The 20684-nt window shown below is 42.8% G+C and overlaps 1 protein-coding gene and 1 long non-coding RNA gene across 3 annotated transcripts; one reads left to right on the top strand and one right to left on the bottom strand.

The window, feature by feature from the left end:
• Window positions 1–1856: 1856 nt before the first annotated feature.
• On the bottom strand, window positions 1857–19163 carry setd1ba (SET domain containing 1B, histone lysine methyltransferase a). Of its 2 annotated transcripts, none has more exons than XM_056403585.1 (18): window positions 19024–19163; window positions 16493–16644; window positions 16127–16225; window positions 15517–15787; window positions 14395–14516; window positions 12697–13794; window positions 10425–11180; window positions 9278–9451; window positions 9076–9169; window positions 8776–8981; window positions 8602–8683; window positions 8143–8511; window positions 6740–8025; window positions 6237–6404; window positions 5982–6107; window positions 5632–5751; window positions 5066–5203; window positions 1857–4552 (listed from the first exon to the last, which is right to left on the bottom strand). In XM_056403585.1, exons 2-18 carry the CDS (start codon window positions 16628–16630, stop codon window positions 4379–4381), a joined length of 5421 nt encoding a protein of 1806 aa, XP_056259560.1. In that variant the 5' UTR covers window positions 16631–16644; window positions 19024–19163; the 3' UTR covers window positions 1857–4378. The 2 variants fall into 2 exon arrangements, with proteins under 2 accessions (XP_056259560.1, XP_056259559.1); XM_056403584.1 differs by lacking the exon at window positions 19024–19163 and adding an exon at window positions 16877–17677.
• LOC130186446 (uncharacterized) lies at window positions 6147–6611 on the top strand. Its single transcript, XR_008830286.1, has 2 exons — window positions 6147–6284; window positions 6392–6611. It is a non-coding gene; the product is annotated as an uncharacterized LOC130186446 (long non-coding RNA).
• Window positions 19164–20684: the final 1521 nt, after the last annotated feature.

The following is a 20684-nucleotide window of genomic DNA, read 5'->3' as shown; positions in this document are numbered from 1 at the left end:
CTCATTATACTATGACGTCTTCATAACTTACCATACTATGACGTTTTCTAATGGTTTAATGCTTTATTATATTTTGTCATTTTTACACTTTTTTGCCATACTATACTATGTCGTTTTTTCACGTTTTTTGCCATACTATACTATGTCGTATTTTTAGCTTTTAGGGCCTTATTATACCATGACGTCTTCATACCTTGCTATACTATGACGTTTTCTAATGGTTTAATGCTTTATTATATTTTGTCATTTTTACTATTTTTTTGCCATACTATACTGTGTCGTTTTTTTCACGCTTTTTGCCATACTATACTATGTTGTTTTTTTTCACTTTTAGAGCTTTATTATACCATGACGTCTTCATATCTTGTCATACTATAATGTTATCTGATGGTTTAATACTTTATTATATTTTGTCATTTTTTCAATTTTTTGCCATACTATACTATGTCGTGTTTTTTGCTTTTAGAGCTTTATTATACCATGACATCTTCATACCTTGCCATACTATGACATTTTCTGATGGTTTTGTGCTTCATTAAATTTTGTCATTTTTTCAATTTTTTTGCCATACTATACTATGTCGTTTTTTTCAATTTTTTGCTAAATTATACTGTGTCATTTTCTTCACTTTTAAGGCCTTGCTATACTATGATGTTTTTTTAATGTTTTTATGGCTCATTATACTATGTCGTTTTTCAATTTTTTTGCCATACTATACTATGTCGTATTTTTCGCTTTTAGGGCCTTATTACACCATGATGTCTTCATACCTTGCCATACTATGAATTATACTTTGTCGTTTTTTTTTGTTTTTTTCTTGCCATACTATACTATGTCGTTTTTTCACTTTTATGGCCTTGCCATACTATGACGTCTTCCCTTCTTTCTATACTAGGAGGTTTTTTTATGTTTTTATGCCTCATTATACTATGTTGTTTTTTTCCCGTTTTTTGCCATACTATACTATGTAGTTTTTTTTGCTTTCAGGTTTCCTGTCTTTGATATTCACTGATGAATAACACAGCTTCAAGCAGAGGAGGAAATGATGAGTGAAGTTGGCTGAGCGGCATTCGCCTTTGGCCTTGAGTCAGACTCCTGACAAACTTGACAAGAGACTAGAAAGCAAAAACATTAAAATCTCAAGTTTTGACAAATAAAATCCTGGAATATAAAAAATAAATAAGGAAGCCACAGGTGGGCATGGCATGGAAACACATTTCAATCACCAGACCTTTGCAATGAAAGGATGTTAACATGCTCAAGGGCATCTCAGTGCTGATATCTTTCTTTTGTTCCGACCCAGACCCAGATTTATCCAGGGTCTTTCCACTCACATGCCTGCTCCTCTTAACTCTATCTTTAAGGCTACCACTTCCTCTTACTTGCACCTTGGCTAACCATTTGATTATTAAGATCTGTGATTTTACTTGGACTTCCCTGTAAGGATCTGTGAATGGACTTAAGACTTGTCTTGGACTTGGCCCAAAAAACAATTAAAATCGCTCTACAAATCAAGCAAGTCTGGTTGTGAGGAAGACTCAGTCCCCAATCCTGGATCTTGGATTACATTGCACAAACCAAATCTCCTTACTGGACATGTCTTGCATGCCTTTTTATACTCCAGCATGCGGATTCTCATTCTGAGTCATCCTGAGTGTGTGTGTGTGTGTGTGTGTGTGTTTCTGTGAGAGCGGAGTGAACCACATGACCTGGTCCTTGATCAAATCTGCCTGACACAGAGTCATTGTTTGGTCAGCTGCTGCCTACTGTTTTCATTCATGAAAATCCGGCATCAGTTGGATTGTGTGGGTTTATCTCAAGTAAATCTCTATGAATCAATGAAAAAACAACCACTGTTTATGGATGTATGCAAAATTGCTTTATTTCCATTTTTTTCCTTTTTCATACATTTGTTGTGTAATAAATAGACATGAGAAATGGGCTGACGCTTCAATCCTCTTCTCATGCCAATTCTGCACCTTTTATTTTCTCCACACCGCAAACAACTTTTCATAGAATTTACAACAGAAAATAAAAAAACAAAGCTTGACACAAGCTGAATATCCTGCTACCAGCTCATTGCTCACCTCATATGTTACATAGACCTCTGAGCTGTATTCATGTAGCAAATCTCAGGGAACAAAAATATATATATTTATATAGTATTCACAGTTACAGTATTTACATTTACATTTTAGGATTATAAAGCAAATGGGCAGAAAATGAAGACGTTTCTACAAGAAACAATCTTTCAAAAAGGGAGGTGGAGACTTTTCCTGGACACAGTGGACCTTTTCTTTAAATAAACAACCTTTTAAACCCTCAGATTCCTTTTACAGATCCCTGAAAATAGTTTTAAATACTCAGTCTTCTGTTAAAAAAAAAGAGAAAGAGACAGAGAAAGATGCATCTTAAAAGTGTTACCCCTGTGAAGATAAAAAAGCTTTAGATCTTCTGTACAAGTAATCATATACAATATAAACATCACTGGTGAAAAAAGGAAATCTCCAAAATCAATCCAACTGAATGAAAAGCAATGACTGACTTGGTCTTGAGGGCGTGGGGCAGGCTGATTGAAGATCGAAGAGGGCGTAAAGCAGAAGTGCAAGCCTCAAGTGCATTCACAAATATTTTTTTCTTTTTATCTTAACGAGTTTATAAAGAAAGAATGACCCGTGTGGACTAGGATGAGGGGGTCTGCTGGGTCATAGAAACACTTCTGTCTCGCAGGAAACATTAAACACTGGTAGAGTAATACGTGTTGCAGCTGAAGAGGGAATCTATGAGCACACACAGGCATGAGACCCCAGGTACAGATAAAGGAAGCCAAAACATCATCATCACCATCAAACACCCACCCTGGTGAAAAAATAGGCAGCAACTCTTTGAACATGCGTGTTACGAAAGCGGCAGGTGACAGCTCTCTGGAAAAAAAAAAAAAAAAAAGAACATCTGACCTTTATACCTGTCACCTGTCTGCTCAGGTTTAACAAAGACTGTTACACATTCATATGGCACTTAAAATGAGGAATAAATCTTTTCTTCCAAAGCTGAAAACTTAGTTTAGCAAGTTTTATCAGATGCTGCCCAGTGGATGCAGACAGGAACTGATTCAATTTTAATTTTCTTCTCTGCATGATTGGTTGGCCTTCTGCGCTGTGGCCTACAGGGGGCAGTGCACTCACATTCACACACACTAAGATATGATGATAAATACTCCAAATCAGATGCCTGACACACTCACTTTCTCTCTCTCTCACACACACACACACACACACACACACACACACACACACACACACCACACACACACACACACACACACCACACACACACACACACACACACACACACACACACACACACACACACACACACACACACACACACACACACACACACGCTCTCTCTCTCACTCTCTAACTCTAACACACACACACAAATATAGTGTCTTTGAAGGAAACACGCAAGAAGAGAACTACCTAAACAAAACTGGAAAACACTGGAATATCATTAATACAAATTTTGCACATCATCTTTAACTTTTGCATAAACTAATAGGAAGCAGCACGATCCATCATTGGCTGGTGAAAGCAGGTGTGATTTCCAAAATTTCCATATTTTGTGGCAGGATTTAACCATTTTTTTTTTGTTGTTGCTTGAATTTTTCATCAGTTTGATTTATTTCCAAGAAAACTGGTGCAGAGGAGGTAGGAGCGAGAAAGCAGGGTTTCAGTCCGTGGCGGGCCGTGACGCTCCGCCATCCTCCCGCCTGTTGCTGGATGGAAACATCTGCCATCTGCTCATGTGGCAACCACGTCTTCTCCCACAGAAAAGGTGTTTTCCTGGTGGGCTTGTGCGTCTCAACAGTGTTAGTAAGCAGCTGATCATGTGAGTCTGTGTTGTGTGTTTTGTTTTGTTTTTGTATCACGTGTGGTGTACGTAAAGCTTATGAGACAAATGAGAGAGAAAAAAGTGTAAAACTGTACAAACCAGGACTCTTTGAGGAAGGAGCCATGCTGAAATACTGTCCAACGATGAGAGGAGGGGAGGAAACGCTGCACCAGCAAGTCAAGTGTTTTGTAAATCTGCGTCACTGGCATACATAAAAAACTATGCATTTTTCATTTCAAGAGCACCATAAATCGTAAACAATCTAGAGTTAAATATGTGAAGAGTGCCATACAGGTAGCCTAAACTCTGTCCAGACAACTTGCAGGTTTCTTCTCCTCACTCCCAAATAAAACCTTCCCTTCTTCAAGTCCTCCTCGTCCGGGGTGTTGGCGTTGAGTTTGTCTGTGTCCGGGAAACTTGAAGAAAAGTTTAGGGAAAGCTCTTTTTACACCCTGTAGGAGATTCTCCTGACTGCACCCGGACGTTAATTCAGCGTTCCTCTACAGTTCTCTGCCCCACACAAACAGGGGATCTTTTCGTCCTCGATGGGGAACTTGTAGTCATACGTGATCTCCTCGTTGACGTTAATTGGCTGCCTGGAGTAGATCACGATCTTCTTTTGAGACTCAACTGTGATGACCTTCGCATAACAATTAGGCTGAAAGAAAAGACCAACAAATTGCTTAATGGTTGTTAAAGATTACTTATTCTGGTTTACATTTGTGGACAGAAATATACAAATCCTTTCTTTATGTAAAAATAGCAATATAATAATATAAAAATACTCTGTTACAACTAAAAGTCATATATATATATACATAAAATGTAAAAGTACTCATTACGAAAACTGGCCCATTGTTGTTTGATGTGATTTAAAATACCTTATGAAATGTTGGGCAGTTTAATCTGCAAAAATAATAAGACATTTCCGCCTAAGACTCCTAAAAACCTTATTTTGCAGGGAAGTGACAATATTTCAACCAGTTTTTAATCTAGCTAACAAAAAACTTTTTGAAATGACTATCTTGAAACAAGACAAATAAGGAATAGAATTTTTAAAATGACTTCAAAAGAGGGACTTTTGGCTGGACAATGAATCTTGTTAGAACTACTTTCCACCACTGTTCAAGAAGCTCTTAAGAAAAGAGACACCATACGGTTGTTGTCTTACATTGCAGCTGTGGTTGATGAAACGGGCGAAGTTGCCACACTTCGTAGCATCTATGATGGTGTCGTGGTCAACGCGGAACATGTAGCTGCTACCAATGCCCTCCTCCTCGTAGCGCTTCTCCCGCATGTCCGCAATCACCTGCAAATGAAGATGGTCACTTGATAACTGGTAGATCACTAGTGTCACTTTTCATTAAATTTTCTCATGTTTTATTTATTGGTTGTGAGGCTGTTGTAAGTTACTGCCAGTCAGACCAAAGCTCTCAGTGATTTCACTGTACACTTGTGTTACTGTTCTGTATATGAGCTCTCATATTTTACACCTTCAGAATTCTGATAAAAAATGCATTTTTGTCCATCTTAAATCTTTCATGGAATTAATCGCATCAAATATTTCTTCATTTTCAAAAAGCCCTGATTGTCCCCAAAAAAGCAAATGTGCACTAGATCTATATTTTAGGTTAATATGACACTTTGAGCCGGATGAATGTGAGAGGATTGATTGATTGACTGTTTACGTACACAGAGAAAACCCACTCCAAAACAAAGCAGTCTTCTGCCTCTCACCTGTCTGATGTTTTGTCCTACATACTCGATCACCATTTCATCAGCAGCAATGGGCTCCATAGCAAACAGACCCCAGTCATGGATGTGCGACTTGCAGAATCTGATCTTCTTCTTACGGAACTGAAAGAGAAAACGGGAGAAAAGTTGATGACATCTTGAGGTGTTATTTGCTGATATGAAATTTTGCAATTGATATTTTATTAACTACAATGACAACAGTTCCACTTAGCAATTATTAGTTGGTTGCTTGCCTGTCTTATGTTCTTGTTTACTGTTCTTTTTTTTTCTATATAAAAGTCAGGGTGAATCAAACAGCACATTAGACCAAAGTTCTGTTTGATTTTGTTTACCTTCAGCTGGTTGAACTTCAGCAGGTCACTGTCACATGCAAAGGAGGACAGCAAGCGTCGCTGCTCCGACCGCCGCTCCGAGCCAGCTCTTGTAGAGGCGTGGACCTGTGCAGGAATACTCATACCCTGCACAGAGAGGATGGAGTTAGATCCACTTACCGGCAGGAGGTTGACATGTAGCGTGTTTTACGTGCACATTTTCACATAACACCAAAAGGGAAACTCAAGAATCACAGTTTGTCATCTCCTGCCCACCTGTGTGTCGACCGGCGGCTCCTCTGATTGCAGCCGTGTGCTCTGAAGGTACTTGATCTTATCCTTCTTGTCAATCTTGTAGTATCCCTCGCTTCTGGCACAGCCAGTCATGTGATCCCTCATGCCGTCATCTCTCCTCTTTTTCTTCACTCCAGGGATGTTGGTAGGTGCAAGGGAGTCAAGGAGGAAACTGAAAAGGCTTTGGACCTCAGCTGGATCCCACAATACTTCTAAAGCTCAACAGATACTGGGCTACTTAAATCCAGCGTAAAAGTTCCTCAGTTTCACCACCAGAGGGGGCTGCTATTTGATACACACAACACAAAACAACTTAAAAAAAAAAGACAATAATAACATTTACTATGTTTTACTAAACTGGTCTTTTAAATTTTTTGTGCCTTTTATCTCTCCTGTTTGTGGAGTACTTTGAGTGACATAAAGCTTAGCATTATTGATATCAATATTTGCTGTAAATGAGTAAGTGGTAAGTAGTAAAGGATATGAGGATGGTTGACCCAGAGCGTGTCGTTGAGCCAGTCATTGCCGTTATCCTGCTGGAGCATCTTGTCGTAAGTGATCTGCAGAAGCCGAATGTCCTCATCATCTATGCCCTCGTTCCAGATGTCATACAGGATGGTCATCTCCTCGAACTCTGAGCGTGGGTTGAAGTACGGCTGGGGGGGTGTGGTGACGGGGGACAGGCTGACCAGCAGCAGCTCCTCCCAGCCTCGTCGCGCCCTCCGAGTAGGCTTCACGGCTACGGGCGCTTCGTCTTCGTAGGACAGGAAGCCATCTTCGGCAGGCAGGACTGTCTGAGGCTCCACGTCTTCTTCCCGGAAGTCCAGGCTTGGGTGGTCGGGAGACTTGGTGGACATCGTATGCATGGATAGATCTTCATGATTTGCTTCGTGAAGCATAGGGGTGGACTCCGATGAGAGCTCCAAAGACTCATCAGCCGCAGAGGTAGCTGGCTTTTTGCCTTTGGGTCGTCCAGGTTTCCTCTTTGATGGGGCAGTGTCTGATGGAACAGGGACGTCTACAGTGAGACCAGCAGGCAGGTCTTCAGGGACACTGGCTGAGTGCTCTGTGCCAGCTGACAGGGCTTGGTTAGGGAGTGCACTAATGGGAGGCTCCTTAAAAACTGGCCTATCGTCCAGGCTCTCAGAGGACACTTTCCTATTAAGCGTTAGTGCTGTGGGGTCAGGGAAGACAGGGGTGAAGGTTAAGTCTCTTCCTGGAGTGCGGGGAACTCCAGCACTAAGGACAGGGGACTGAGCAGGGTAGGAAAAGGGGCTACCGGGGATGTGAGGGGAGCTAAGCAACAGGCTACTGCCCGTAAGCGGGGCATCACTTCCAGGTGTGATGGGCACCGTGTCCGTGCTCTGGGACTTGCCCAGACTCCGGGCACGCTCCATCAGGTCCCTGCCTGGCGTGCGGGGGATATCTTCATCTGTGGGGAGCCTGGGCCGCTGTGGGAGGTCAGGTAGGGGACCAGGGGGTGGATGAAGGAGGGAACGACCTTCTATCGCCGGGTGAGGAGGGAGAGGGAGGTGCATTACAGATGTGGCGATGGATTTGGGGACAGGTGCGTTTGAATCTAAGTGGGGTGGGGCTAATCGACCAGGGGTGCAGGCTACTTCCCCAGGCTCTGCTTTACCTTTGCCTTTTGACTCCTGGTCACTGTCGGGCAGGGCTCCTGTTGGCGTGGGCGGCCGAAGGTTTGCTACATGCTCCTGAGGTTCAGACTTCACTACAGGAATGATGCTGTCTCTGATATCTCGCTCTTTGACTACAAGGCAAGAAAAGATCATTATTTCATTTAACCTGATACAAATACTTTAAAATAATAAATACCTTTGTTGAAATGTTTCACGTGATCAAAACAGAGTTAGTAGCAGACACTCACCTGGGATGCCTTTAGGTGATGGCGGCTTCAGGTCCATTACCTCCTCCTTGGGACTTGGAGGTCTGCGTTTGGGCTTGCTGCTTAGATCCTCCTTGTTCCTATTGTCCTCCTTGTCCTCTAGGACTGGTTCTGCAGGAGGGCTCGGTGGCTTGGCTTCTGCCTCCCCCTCGTCTTCAGAAGATGAAGACGTTGAGGATGAGGAGGACGAGGACGACTCTGCCTCTTTGCCTTCGTCCTCCGCCTCTTCTGCCGCCGTCTCCCGTTCTTCCCCATCGTCGCCCTCTTCCGAGCTCAACTCGTACTCTGAGGAGTCTTCGCTTTCTGCTGAGGAGTCTGAGCTGGCCTTGGACGAAGCTGAACTCTCGGCTTCTGCAAGTATTGTAATGATGAATTACAGGAAACATGCTTCATAAAAACAGCCTACTGTTGTTGTCAAATATTAAGAAAGATATTAAGTACCTTCATCAGACGAATCTGAGGAGGCGCTCTCACTGGATGAGTCTCCCTCGTCTTCATCATCACCCTCCTCATCGCCACTCTCCTAAGAGATGATCACATATATCATAGAAATGTATACAAAAATGCAAAAATAAAGAGTACATACAATTAGCAGTAATTTTTGAGAAAGCTTACTTTGCCCGATGACAGCCTGTTTGCAGCCTCTGTTTCATCAGGTTCCTCCCTGTCAGACAGAGACTCTTCCTTCCCCGAGGTGTCCAACTCCTCCTCTCCCTCACTGTCCAGTTCAAGTGGCCGCGAGTGCCGTCGCTTTGCAGACATGCTGTCACCGTCCATCTTAGAATCATCCGAGGGGAGCTCAGCTGGGTCTCGATCCCGGTCTGACAGAAATTAACCACAAGAAAATTAGCACCAGAAAGAAAAGAGATAATTGCACAGAGTATTTGTTTTCCTGCATTGATAGAAGACAGGTACCTTCATCCTCCAGCTCATCATCCACTGGAGTGGAGGGTCGGGCTCGTTTGTTGTCGCCTGCTGCTGCGGCCTCCGGTGGGTCCTTCCTTTTCACCTGAGCACAACATGCAACCATTAAAGACTAACATGCAGAGCAACTGGTCAACAATAAAGACACTTCCTCCTTATACATGTTTACTAAAAGAGTAATTTCAAGGCTTACCTTGAAGGAGGGCAGGCGGATGGCTCCTCGTAAACCGATTCCCAAGCCCATTCCCTCATAGCCCAGTCCCTCGCCCTTGTTCCAGTTCTCCAGCAGACTTGAACCCATTGTTTCTTTGGGTTTGGGTCTTTCTTCTTCCTTCCCCTCCGCACCCTTCACTGGAGTTAAAGATGCCTGGGAAAGACAATATGACTTTAACTGCTTGGTAGTTATTGTATTAAACCCTGTTATATAACAATACAAAAGTCAGTCACCCATGAATTCAGTCTACACAACTCGCAGAAGCAACTGACGAATATTTTCATGATAATTTAATCAGTCGATTATTTTCCCAATTTACCATTTAGTTTATAAAATTACAGAAAATTCTGAAAAATGCACATTGCAAGTTCCAAAAGTCAAAATGAGGCGTCTTCACCTTGCTTGTTTGTCTGATCAAAAGTTCAAAATTAAATAAACAAGGTATTTATTTTTTTCCTTGATGAATGACTTTAACAATATATATATATATATATATATATATATATATATATTTTGATTATCAGAATAGTTGTTGTTTAATTAACTATATTAGTATTTTAATAATCTATTCAGCACAATCAGCACCACAGCAACAACCCACAACCTGTCAGTATTCTTGTAAAACATTCACACAACATTAACCTTTTTATTAAAATAATTTCTATTAATTATAATTATGTATTGATAAAAACATTTTAACACTTCAACAAGAATCATCAGATGAGTTTATTATGGCACTCAAAATTATATTAACAAATAATGTAAGACTCTTGTGGAAGTAGGTTGGGCCACAGAAACAAGAGGTCAGTACAATCATTCTATTTCAATTATCTGCAAAAAGCATCATGATATCCAACTATGAATGGATGTTTATAATGAGCATTTGTTCTGTAGTGCAGACTGAATGGCACTAATGTCACTGCAATTCACAGCCACTATTATATATAATTAATTCACATAATATGGACTTAATTTGTTTTGCCAATTTAATTGACATTAATAAAAATTCAAAAGTCAGTACAAGTATATTTGTCACACACATTCTGTGCATGTGTGGATAATACCTCTCTCAGTCTCTGTAGCTAACACTGTGTTTGTATCTTGAAAAGTGAAATGAAAAACCTACTTTTGCTGAGCGTTCCTTCTTTTCCCACCAGTCATCAAAGGCTCTAAAAGCCACCACCTCCACCATTTTGCGGTTGAGGTCCCTCTTCATGATGGCCTTCAGCTCTTTGACAATGACCAGCAGCACGCCGTCAACAGTGGCCTTGTGCGGATCCTCCTTTTTACTCTCATATCCAGGAGGAGGAACAGTAGGGTTGAACTTTGGTATACTGGGATGCTGCCATTGTTGCCCAGGTGCCCCTGCGTTGCCGCTCGCGGGTGCAGCACCAATAGACAGAGGTTGGTACGGCCCGCCAAATGGCCCCGATGCACCACTGTCCATAAAATGTGGATATGGATAGGGCCCTCTAGTCTGAGCAATGCGACTCAGCATCTGCTGCTGCATCTGGAACGACATGGGGACCGTACTCCACTGTTCCCACCGCAAGCAGTTCATTAGCTCCATTTGCACCAGAGGCATCATGCTATGAGGGTAGGGACCCATGTGTGGCAGCATGTGGGGAGGCACTCCATGATGACCGGTCAGGTGAGGAGGATGTCCCGGGACGGCAGAGTGAGGGGCCAGGTGGTGATGTGGGATCGCGAAGCCAGCTTGGTGTGGTAGAGGGGGGAAACCAGGGGGAGGGATGGGAATGGTCTGCATCGGGGACACTGCAGAGTTGACAACAATGCCCTTGCCACAGTCTCCACTGGTGATTGGAGTCCCAGGCATCTCGTCCTCGGATATTTCCATGTCTTCTCCTGACGACTGATGACTCTATGTGAAAGGGGACAGGCTGTCAGGACTATGCTTGGTGAACATCTTGCCTTTTCACAGGTTAGTCAAGTACATTCATCTGCTCTTTTCTGAGCAAACGCCACAAATATGATGAATAAAGATATGAATATGATGAATAAAAATGTAATCGAATATCTGTTTAAAGAATAAAACAAGATTACAAATCTGACCAAACATTTGATACCAATTTAAAATACTTGACAGTTTTTAATACTCTGCTATGGACACATTTCACTCACTACAAAAAAAGTATTGAGGTTTGATACCCAGTTAAGACATCTAAAATAAGAGCAACAAACATTTTAATGCTGATCTAAGTTCAAAGTTTGGAACAGGCACGAACACAGTCAAACAAAACTGACCCATATTGTTGGTTGACAGGTTTCAAAACAAAGCTGTTTATTCAGGCATCAAACTATGCACTCCTAAAACCATAGCAGTAAATATGAATGCAAGAAGTATGCTGTCAAACATAAGAGCAATGAATTCTCTTCCCTGTTTAATATTATAAAAGGATGTACTGCAGAACTGCTGCAGAAATGAAACTAAGCACAGTTAACTCAGCATGGGAGTGGTGTCGTTACCCAAATGACCTGTTTGTGCTGTTTGCTTTGTGATAACTCGAAATGTGAGACCAGAGTATCTGCAACCAATCCTGACTGTCAGGATCAGCAAAACCAGGAAGTGCGGTGTTGAATGGGGCCAACAGCCAAACTGTGTTTTCGCCTGCTTGTGAGCGCGTGCGGTGAGTGTTAGAAAGAGGAAACAAGAGTGTTCAATTCCCCAACAGCAGAACAGCCCTCATTTCTCCTTTCAAAGCAAAAGTGGAGAAATACAACAACACAGGCCAAACGGTGTAACTATGACTACAAACAAGGATTTCAGCTTCATATGAATGTGAAGGTATTTAAAAGACCTCAAGTAATGCATCTTAAAGTTTTCATTCATAACTCATTTCAGCTCTTTACTTGCGCCGACAGGGAATTTTACATCTTTTAGTTGCATATTGAGAGCAGAGCATATTGTGCTAGTAAATACACTTTTTTTTCTTTTTTTAAAGGAAGTCCTTGACAAACACTACTTGTTACTAGTGTTTAAGATAATTTTCATTCTTTGCACAAAGCGAACAGCACAACAGCAGTTAACTGAAAGAGTGAGCACACTCTCTTTGTGACACCTTTGCACATGGTTCAGTGTGAAACCGGAATTTCCTTTACAAAGCAGAACAAAAAGAACAAAACAAAAGGGAAAGTTTACTACTACCACCTTGCAGCGAAACTAGACCTCACTTCCTGTGTCCTCTGTGTAACTGTCATTCACAGCTGTGCATAAACATCAGCACCACGCTACTATCAAATAATCAAGACAATTATTACAAGCTCATTTTGGAAACATTTGGCACCTTAAGTAAGATGTGACTAAGCCCACACATGGAACCATGCACTTATTATTCTTCATGTAAATATGCAGTTATCAGAAAGAAAATCTGTCTTACCGTATCCATTTTATCAGTGGGAGAGTGGCCTCGAAAATGTCCATCTTTGAGGTCAGTGTTGCTCATCTTCTCATGGACAGGAGAGCTGATTCTCTTGATCAGAGAGGCAGTTCCAGGAATTGGCTCCTCATCTTCCGAGTCCGGCAGTGGGGTTGGACTGATATCCTCCAAGCCTGTGCTAGAGGGACGGGAATTTTGCTGCCCACCTTGAGAACCGCTTGTGTAAGGGGGAATTGGGGATAGCTGAGAGGACGAGGAGGAAATCGGACTTCCCTCCATTCGCACCTCAGTGTCCGAGTCTCGCTCCTCCAGGAACGGCAGCAGTTTTGTCCTTTTCTCTTTGAGGAGCATCTCAATGCGGGAATCCAGGCTATTGCGCTCTGGATCCAGCGTGGGGGAGCCAGGTGAGGGGCAGTGTTCTGGTGTTTGAGGAGGAGGGGTGGTCGGATGGGGCACTGGCTCAGGTGGGGGCTCGGGGATCGGAGGAGTTTCTGGTCTCTCCTTGACTGGCAAAAAGTCAGCGGCAGCTGCCAGAGGTGGCTGCGGTGGTCGGAGGTACTCACCCTCCCTTTGGGCTGGGTGATGGAAAGCCGGCTCTGACGGGGGGAACGCAGGGGGCAAAGGAGCCTGGTAGGGCGAGAAGGCAGACTTGAAGTTGGGCGTAGCAGGGGGAGGTGCTGTGTAGGGGAAGGAGGGAGTGGAGGGTGGGGGTTCAGGTGGGGTGAGTTGGTGCTGTTTGAAGGGAGCCTGTTCAGACGTTGTACTCCGATACATGTTGCTGCGGTACTGAGGCCTCTCCGGTCTGCGGTTGTAAGCATCCTGGAACTTACTCTCGTGTCTCCGGGATTTGTATCCTCCGGAGCTCTCGGGCCGGCTGGACTGGTATGCAGGCGTGGACTGCCGACTAGAGTAATTGGAGTCTTGAGAAAAGGGCGTACTTGACTGGCGTGGGGTATGAGGGGTTCCCTGGGACTGGGGTGTGTCCTGCCTTAGGCTGGAGTAGCCTGTCTCCAGGGACAGAGGAGTGGTGGAGCTGCTGGGTGGCAATGTTGCTCCCACAGCTGACATGTTGCTCTCTGACAACCTGCGGATGGGATCCTGTTTGTGAAGAGACAAACAACATGTCAGTGGCAAGACAAACCTCTACCATCACAAATACTGAGAACCACACTAAAATTGTCTCTGGGTTGCAACTTAGAAGGTAATGAAAAATAGTGGGACGATTTTCCCAAAATGAGTAACAGTAAGGTTTCACAGTTTACACCTGCAAGTATCAATTCAGAGACCAAGCTGTTGGATAAGAGTATCTAGGCACAATGCCTGCAGGATCTCATGCTACGAGGCCAAAGTGCACATTTCAGTGGCTTTGTGATTTCAGTCCACAGGCTAAAGTGTCTGGATAACATTTCCTCTGCTCTACTCCACCACCTGCTGCACCAATAAAATGGATTACAGATAAGTATGTCAGCTTAGATTGGCAAATTGGTTCATTTCTACAAAGTAACACTACAATTCAGTAATCCCAAATTCACAATAATATGTAACTGTTCTCCAGACTAACCTTGCAAGAAAACAATAGAGACTGTACTAAAATGTGTTATTATCCAACTCCCATTGACACAGTTTAGGTAGTGATTTCAAATAAACCACAACTATGAGCAAAAAAAACTTTTAAATATTATTCAAAAGGGTTTTTACCAGTAGGGCTTCTGCCAGGCTACGAGGAGAAACTTCTCTGGCCTCCTCTCCACCAACGGGCAGGGTCCTTGGAGTGTAGCTGCCATTCATCAGGAGCTGGAAGTACCTAAGGCGATTCTCACCTACAGAACAGCAAGCATGAGTGGATCTGCTGCCAAGTTTATAAAGCTGGCTTAATGCCAGTGGGTTTTATTAAAACTAATCTGGCGTGATTATAATAACAGTGATTATTCAATAGCAGCTGAACACAATACTAAACAGTTGTAAATTGGTAACATATATTTAAGTAGTTCCCTCTGAGTAAACATTATTTTGAAAACAATGTTCATGCCTGCCAACATATGAACTAGTATGCAATAAATATTGTTAATGCACATACGATAATCAGAAACATTGTCTGCAATACATACATGCCATAATAACATGTCCAAAACATGTCAAACTTTGCATACATATTATAAACAAAATGCAATTCTCACTAGCTATATTCCTTATAAAAACTTATTGAAACATTTTATTGACAATTTATGGAAAGAAAAAATAAATTTATGGGAGTCATTCAAGAAAATAGCACTTATGCTGGCAATGAAACTGTACACATTGTAAAAATCAACCATTATTTTTTCTCTGATTAAATGAGCACACGTGCAAAACTGTTGCCAGTCAAACATCTTCTTAAGATGAATTAAAGTTGCTATTTTGTGTCAGTCAAAACCAGCAGCAGAGACTTTGAATACTAACAATGTGTTACTGACTTAAAAACTAACTGAGATTTCTGTGATTTCTATTAAAAGTGACAGAACAGAAACAGTGTAAGGGGGAGGGATATGACAGATTGGTTTGTGTTTGTTTACAGGTCTGAAATTAGGCACAGTGGGAGTACACAGCACCCTCAGCTCCGGGCTCATGGGAGCAGGCTTACATTCAATGAAATTCAATTATCCCACGTTACTAGGCAACGCACGTAAATTTACACACGTGACTGTTGTCCTTCTCATAATTATCAACAAGGCAACATTTCACTTTAAATAAACTTAGTGCTCCTGCAGCAGAAAACAGGCTCGATCGTGCATAAATGTAGGTTACGCATCTTCTTCCTTGAATGAGTGAATCACTGTTTACCTTTTGGATCCAGCTCCACGTGGATGATGTTTCCCATAACAGACGTGTTGTGAAGCGACTGCACGGCCACCTTGGCGGCTTTCACAGTCTCAAAAACAACTTTGGCAATTCCCAGGTGCTTTTTGTTCTTCGGATTATACAGGATCTCGACCTCCTCGATTTCTCCAAATTTTTTGCACATGTCCGTAAGAAATCCTTCTCTGATGTTGTCGTTTAGCCTGGCGAATGTCACCTCCTTTGGAGGCACAGGGCCGATATAACAATCGTCGATCTGGAAGAAGAAGAAAGATAGTTAATGTTCTAAGTGCTTTCGGGTTAATGTTGCACCATGTGGGGTCATTTCTGACAGCTGAGATAAGAACGATGGTGTCGGAGTAGCTACAATCAACATGCAAATCCGGACAGTCGTGTTAAAAACACAATTTAAAGTCCACGAATAAAGCATGCATCTGAGCGGTGCAAGTTATTTCGGTGCTTATCAGTCCTCAGACAATCATACTTTCACTCGACGTCCCACAGATGAGTGAGGGGGGTGTGTCTGCAACTTTTGACAGCACCCCTTTTCCACAAGGAAAAAATCTGGCACCATACTGTATGTCAGAGTATATACCTTAAATTTTGGCACCGGCAGGTCTGTCTCTTTGTACTTAGTCCAAAGACGGCCGATCCTCGGGTCTCGGACGATGTCCACCGGTGGTATCCCGGGGTTCTGTAGGAGAAGGGGGGGGGGGGGGGGGACACAATGCTGTTATCCATCCCATTCACAACTTCACACGCCACTAACTTGTTGCAAAGTCGTCCTGCACGAACCGGGCGCGTTGTTTGATTAAAAACAACACCTCCGACACGTCGTTTAAGATGCTGGAACATGCCTGTGGCCGGCCACGGCAACACAGCCACATTGTTACCTATCATGGAGGTCGGCTACTCGGTTACTATTGTAGCCGTTTCGCCGCGTCAAAGGCGGTCCACTTACGGGCATGCTGAAAGTCTGTCCATCGTAGCGATACAGTTTGTGTGATCCCTTCTTCAGCGCCGGGTCGATAATCAACTTGTAACTTCTCCAGTGGTGACTCCGCTTCTCCGCCGAGCCGCAGACGGGATGACTGTCCATGCCGTTCGCCAAACCTGAAACGACAGGCAGCGACAAGGAGAGAAGAGCTATCGTGAGGCAACGCTAAACACGGTCCTGTTACCAGCCCCCAACACTTTAAAAAAACACAGCCAAACGATACAGATGCATGACTTTGGTGGTAGGGGTAACCCAAGTGAGAGCGAAATCTGGATCTAGCGTATATCCCAGTTACGGAAAACAGGCATTAGGAGGGCTGGAGAAAGAGGAAAAAAAGAACAAGCTTACTTGAACTCTGCTTTCTGCCATGGTCTTCGTTCAATCTGTTTTTCTCCCCTGGCTTGGACATGGTTCGTCCGATCGAGTGGTTTTTCTTTAACTGATGAAAAGACGAAATCGCTTTCCTTTCGCCGCTTACATTACATGATTTAGCTTGAAGAATACTGCCTCCTTTTCAACGAGAGCCAACACATATTGTGTGCCTCTGGTCTGTGGCTCCTGTCTCTCCCACAATACACCGCTAGGCTTGCCCACCTCCGATGCTAGTCGCACTTTCGTTGCAAACTTATTTTTCTGTGCTGGTCATTGAGTGGTGTAGTTGCCTTGGTAGAAATCATAGAGTTTTTAGAGACTCAATTGGCAACGTCTTATTAATATATTAGATTATCGTATGCGTTGTAAAAGGCGTATGTCGCTAAACCTCATAATCGTTTTTGTGTTGAATCTGCCGGCTGCATTTACCCAAATGGCAAACACAGGAGAGACACAGGGGGCAATATCTTCTTAACTGCCACTGAAGGCTAATAAAAATGGATTGGTCGCAGGTTTTTGTGTACAAACCTGCAGCCCTACACGAATATCTGAAAAGGAAAAAAACAAACGGGACTTCGCTGCTGTGACCTAGTTGCCGACTGCTAGCTGATAATGTCAGAGGTCTAACCGAGGAGTAGGATTTTTAATATGAAGCTCAGTTGTTAGGAGTTGAAATAAACAGTCAGGCTAACGTTAATAACCGTTGGAATGCGGCGGTTTATTACATCTCTTTCTCTGTCAGTTAGTCTAATCCACTCCAACAAACTAGTCCCTAACCCATGTGTCCGTCCTCGTTTTTACTAACAACTGCGGAGTTTATTAATCATATAATCTTAACCCGTTTGGATTTTTCATTTTTGATTTAGTATATATTTTTGCGAACTGTAAAGTGTCGAATAAAGTGGATTTTGTTTGACATTGCCTGGTGTTTTGTAGTGCTCGGGCAATTGGCTGGTTAACAGCGGCAGCTCGGCGGGCCAATCAGAGCGCAGCAGCAGAGGAGCTGTCTGCTATTAGAGGCACGGTTCAGGAGTCCTTCAACAGAGAGCAGAGAGAGGGGGCCGAGCGCTCTCGGCAGCCATTTTCCTAAAAAACAGGACTCAATGGCCTATATGGGTTTCCTTTGTTCCAAAAGGGATCTTACACTTGATTTCCTCATCTCTCACGGACTATGATAAAACTATGATTGCTCCTTTTAAAGGATTGAGAAGAAGGAAGAGAATGTACTGGATGTAATACCCTGTGACATTTTGAGCCTTTTTTCCTCTGCCTGGAATCCATCTTTGTCTTAACTAGGTCATGGCACACCCATATAATAGTATTTATATTTCTTAAGTGAAAAGAAACCAAATGTTGTGAATAAACAGCTTTATGGGTTTGGAGATGTTAAATTAGGGGGGGAAAAAAACACAGTTAAAGTGACAAATGTGTAATGGCTGCTGGCATTGCACTTATGGCCTTGTAGGATATGAGTAGCAATGAGTAAGTTCAACTCTTTTATAATAATTTAACAGTTTTGATAATTTAGTAATGTAAAATGTGAGGCATGCAGTTACTGTTATTAAAAGTATTTTCTGTCAATGTATATTCAGCTATTATCAATTTGATCACAGAAATTGTGTCATTTGTAACAGCCAACTTTATTTATTATGTTCACTGGCATGCTGACATATAAATATACAGCCTATAGTCCAGATTATATACCACTGCACCTCAAATGACAGAAGGCAGGCCATGGATAACTAAAGGTCTGTTTGCAAAACAGTTTATTGTGCTGCCTGCAATTTTGACTGTTGATTCCCTTTGCTTTGATTAATGACTTTAAACACTTTCCTCTCACAACAGCAACGCTTAACACCCTGATGACTTGTGTTGTACCCTTCCTACAACTGTGGAGACAACTTCAAGCATGATTAGGTTTGTGCTGTCCATTTGCCATTTAAGAACCAAATACGTCCAAAGTGTAAACGTCGGCTTGACCTTGCTTCAAGGGCATATTTAAATTTCTAAACAAGCCCAGACATGTAGCCTTTTTACATTTTTTACGACAGATAAAAAAAAATAGACTGTTAAACTTGAGAGGAAACAGATGGAGGGAAAACTCTCATGGTGAAAATATTTACCTCAGCACTTTGGTGAAATGCAGTTAACAGGCCTAAACGCAGGGGCAGGAGGAATGCTTTCAGCTCCATCTTCGGATCCTTTAATAATGGCATTAATAAGGAGAGGGAAAGCGTCTCCTGAAAAGGAAGGAATCCATTAGCACGAAAGATAGAGCTCTTTTGAAAACTTTTTGATCAGTGGTAGGCATTGCCTCTCTGCCAGCGAATATGCATCTTCAAGCATCATCTGTGTGGGCAATATGCAAACCATCTCCTCTCTCTCCTTGAAGACAGGATTGCAGTCAAGTATAACCTCTTCCATTTCGACATTTCTAACTGAGCTACATCATATAATACCACAAGGAAATGTTGTTTTGAAAGGTAATGGATTTTGAGCTATTTCACTTAATTTACCGGTTTGTATGTCTACATTTAAGAATTATCATAGAGGACAGACAACATAAACAATAAATTGTGATTAAAACGTTATCAACAAAATTATGACTTTTGCTTAAAAAACTGTAACCAATATTTTTTGATTGATATTGTAAACTTACAGTTAGTATTCAAAACATGTAATCCAAGTCTTAAACGAGAGAAAATGAATCTTATAGAGAGAAATCTCGTATATTTCACTGCTTCCCTTTGTCCGAAGACACCTTATCGTGGTATGTAGGCTACACTTGCTCAATGGTTTCTCTGCTGTTCTCTGTCTCAAAATGGCTTCTTTACAGACAAAGGAGAGCACTGTGCTGTAAAATGTTGCTGCGCCATAACTGGGTGAGGCTCGTTCGCTCGGGGAGAGAGGCTTTTTTCTGAGGACATTTCTCGGTGATTCTCAGAGATTCAGCGGGAAGTCTTTACACCAACCGACACAGGGCTGATTTTCTCGAAATGGTTTATGTTTCACAAGAACTTAAAAAAAAAGAAGAAAAACAGTCGACAGTGCGTACGAGGAAGGAAACGTTATTAAACGCATTCAGAGTCGGTTGCTGGGCTGACTCGCCCTGGCAACGGCAGTAATCCGAGAGCTCTGGACGGTTGCCATGAGAGCTCGAGCGTGTTGCAGCACCCCCCGCACTGCCATATAAGGTCAACAGGAATCCTCTGCAGCAGCCCTGTAGTTTTGTATCTGGGTGAAAATAACACCGGGGGGTGCTTCGGGCTTCCGCGTCTGCACTCTCTCTGGCTCGAGACAAAGATCGTTGGATCACCGTCATCGTGTGTTTTAAGTGCTTAGACCAGATAATACAAACAAACAAGATGCGATTCTACCGCTTGTTCGGCGAAGGAGTTGAAAATAGGGAGGGGGGGGGGGGGGGGTCTTTATTCGTTTGCGTCAAAAGGGGTCTCCAGGTGTGCCACTACATTGTGCCTTTTGCGTGCTGTGTTGTGGTGTGTGTACAGTGCGTTTGAGGACACAGGAAAAACCGTAGTCGGTGTGTCAGAGGCCTGTTTTTCGAGATATCCACTCCTCGCTCCGGCTGCCAAGTACGCGCACTCCTCCATTTGCAGGTCACGAGGCTGTAGACACCGTTCCACTCTCTCAAACCTGATAGACCCCCACCCCCCAGTGTAATGGGGGCAAAATTGTGGAGATTTTATTTGTGTTACAGTAGTGAACATTTAACATTAGTTGGGACTTTTGCGTTCAAATCCTTTAATGAGGTTATTTATAGGCC

This window comes from Seriola aureovittata, chromosome 18, assembly GCF_021018895.1.
Source record: "Seriola aureovittata isolate HTS-2021-v1 ecotype China chromosome 18, ASM2101889v1, whole genome shotgun sequence".
Taxonomy (NCBI): domain Eukaryota; kingdom Metazoa; phylum Chordata; class Actinopteri; order Carangiformes; family Carangidae; genus Seriola; species Seriola aureovittata.
The sequence above is the reverse complement of the archived record's forward strand: the minus strand, read 5'-3'. Positions and strand labels throughout refer to the sequence as shown.

Excerpts from the sequence above, each read along its gene's own strand:
- setd1ba (XM_056403584.1), bottom strand. The coding sequence starts at position 16,937 with ATGTCCAAGCCAGGGGAGAAAAACAGATTGAACGAAGACCATGGCAGA. Across the intron at positions 9,170-9,277 it reads TCCGCCTGCCCTCCTTCAAG|GTGAAAAGGAAGGACCCACC; the intron begins GTAAGCCTTGAA and ends TGTTGTGCTCAG. Across the intron at positions 8,512-8,601 it reads CTCAGATTCGTCTGATGAAG|AAGCCGAGAGTTCAGCTTCG; the intron begins GTACTTAATATC and ends CAATACTTGCAG.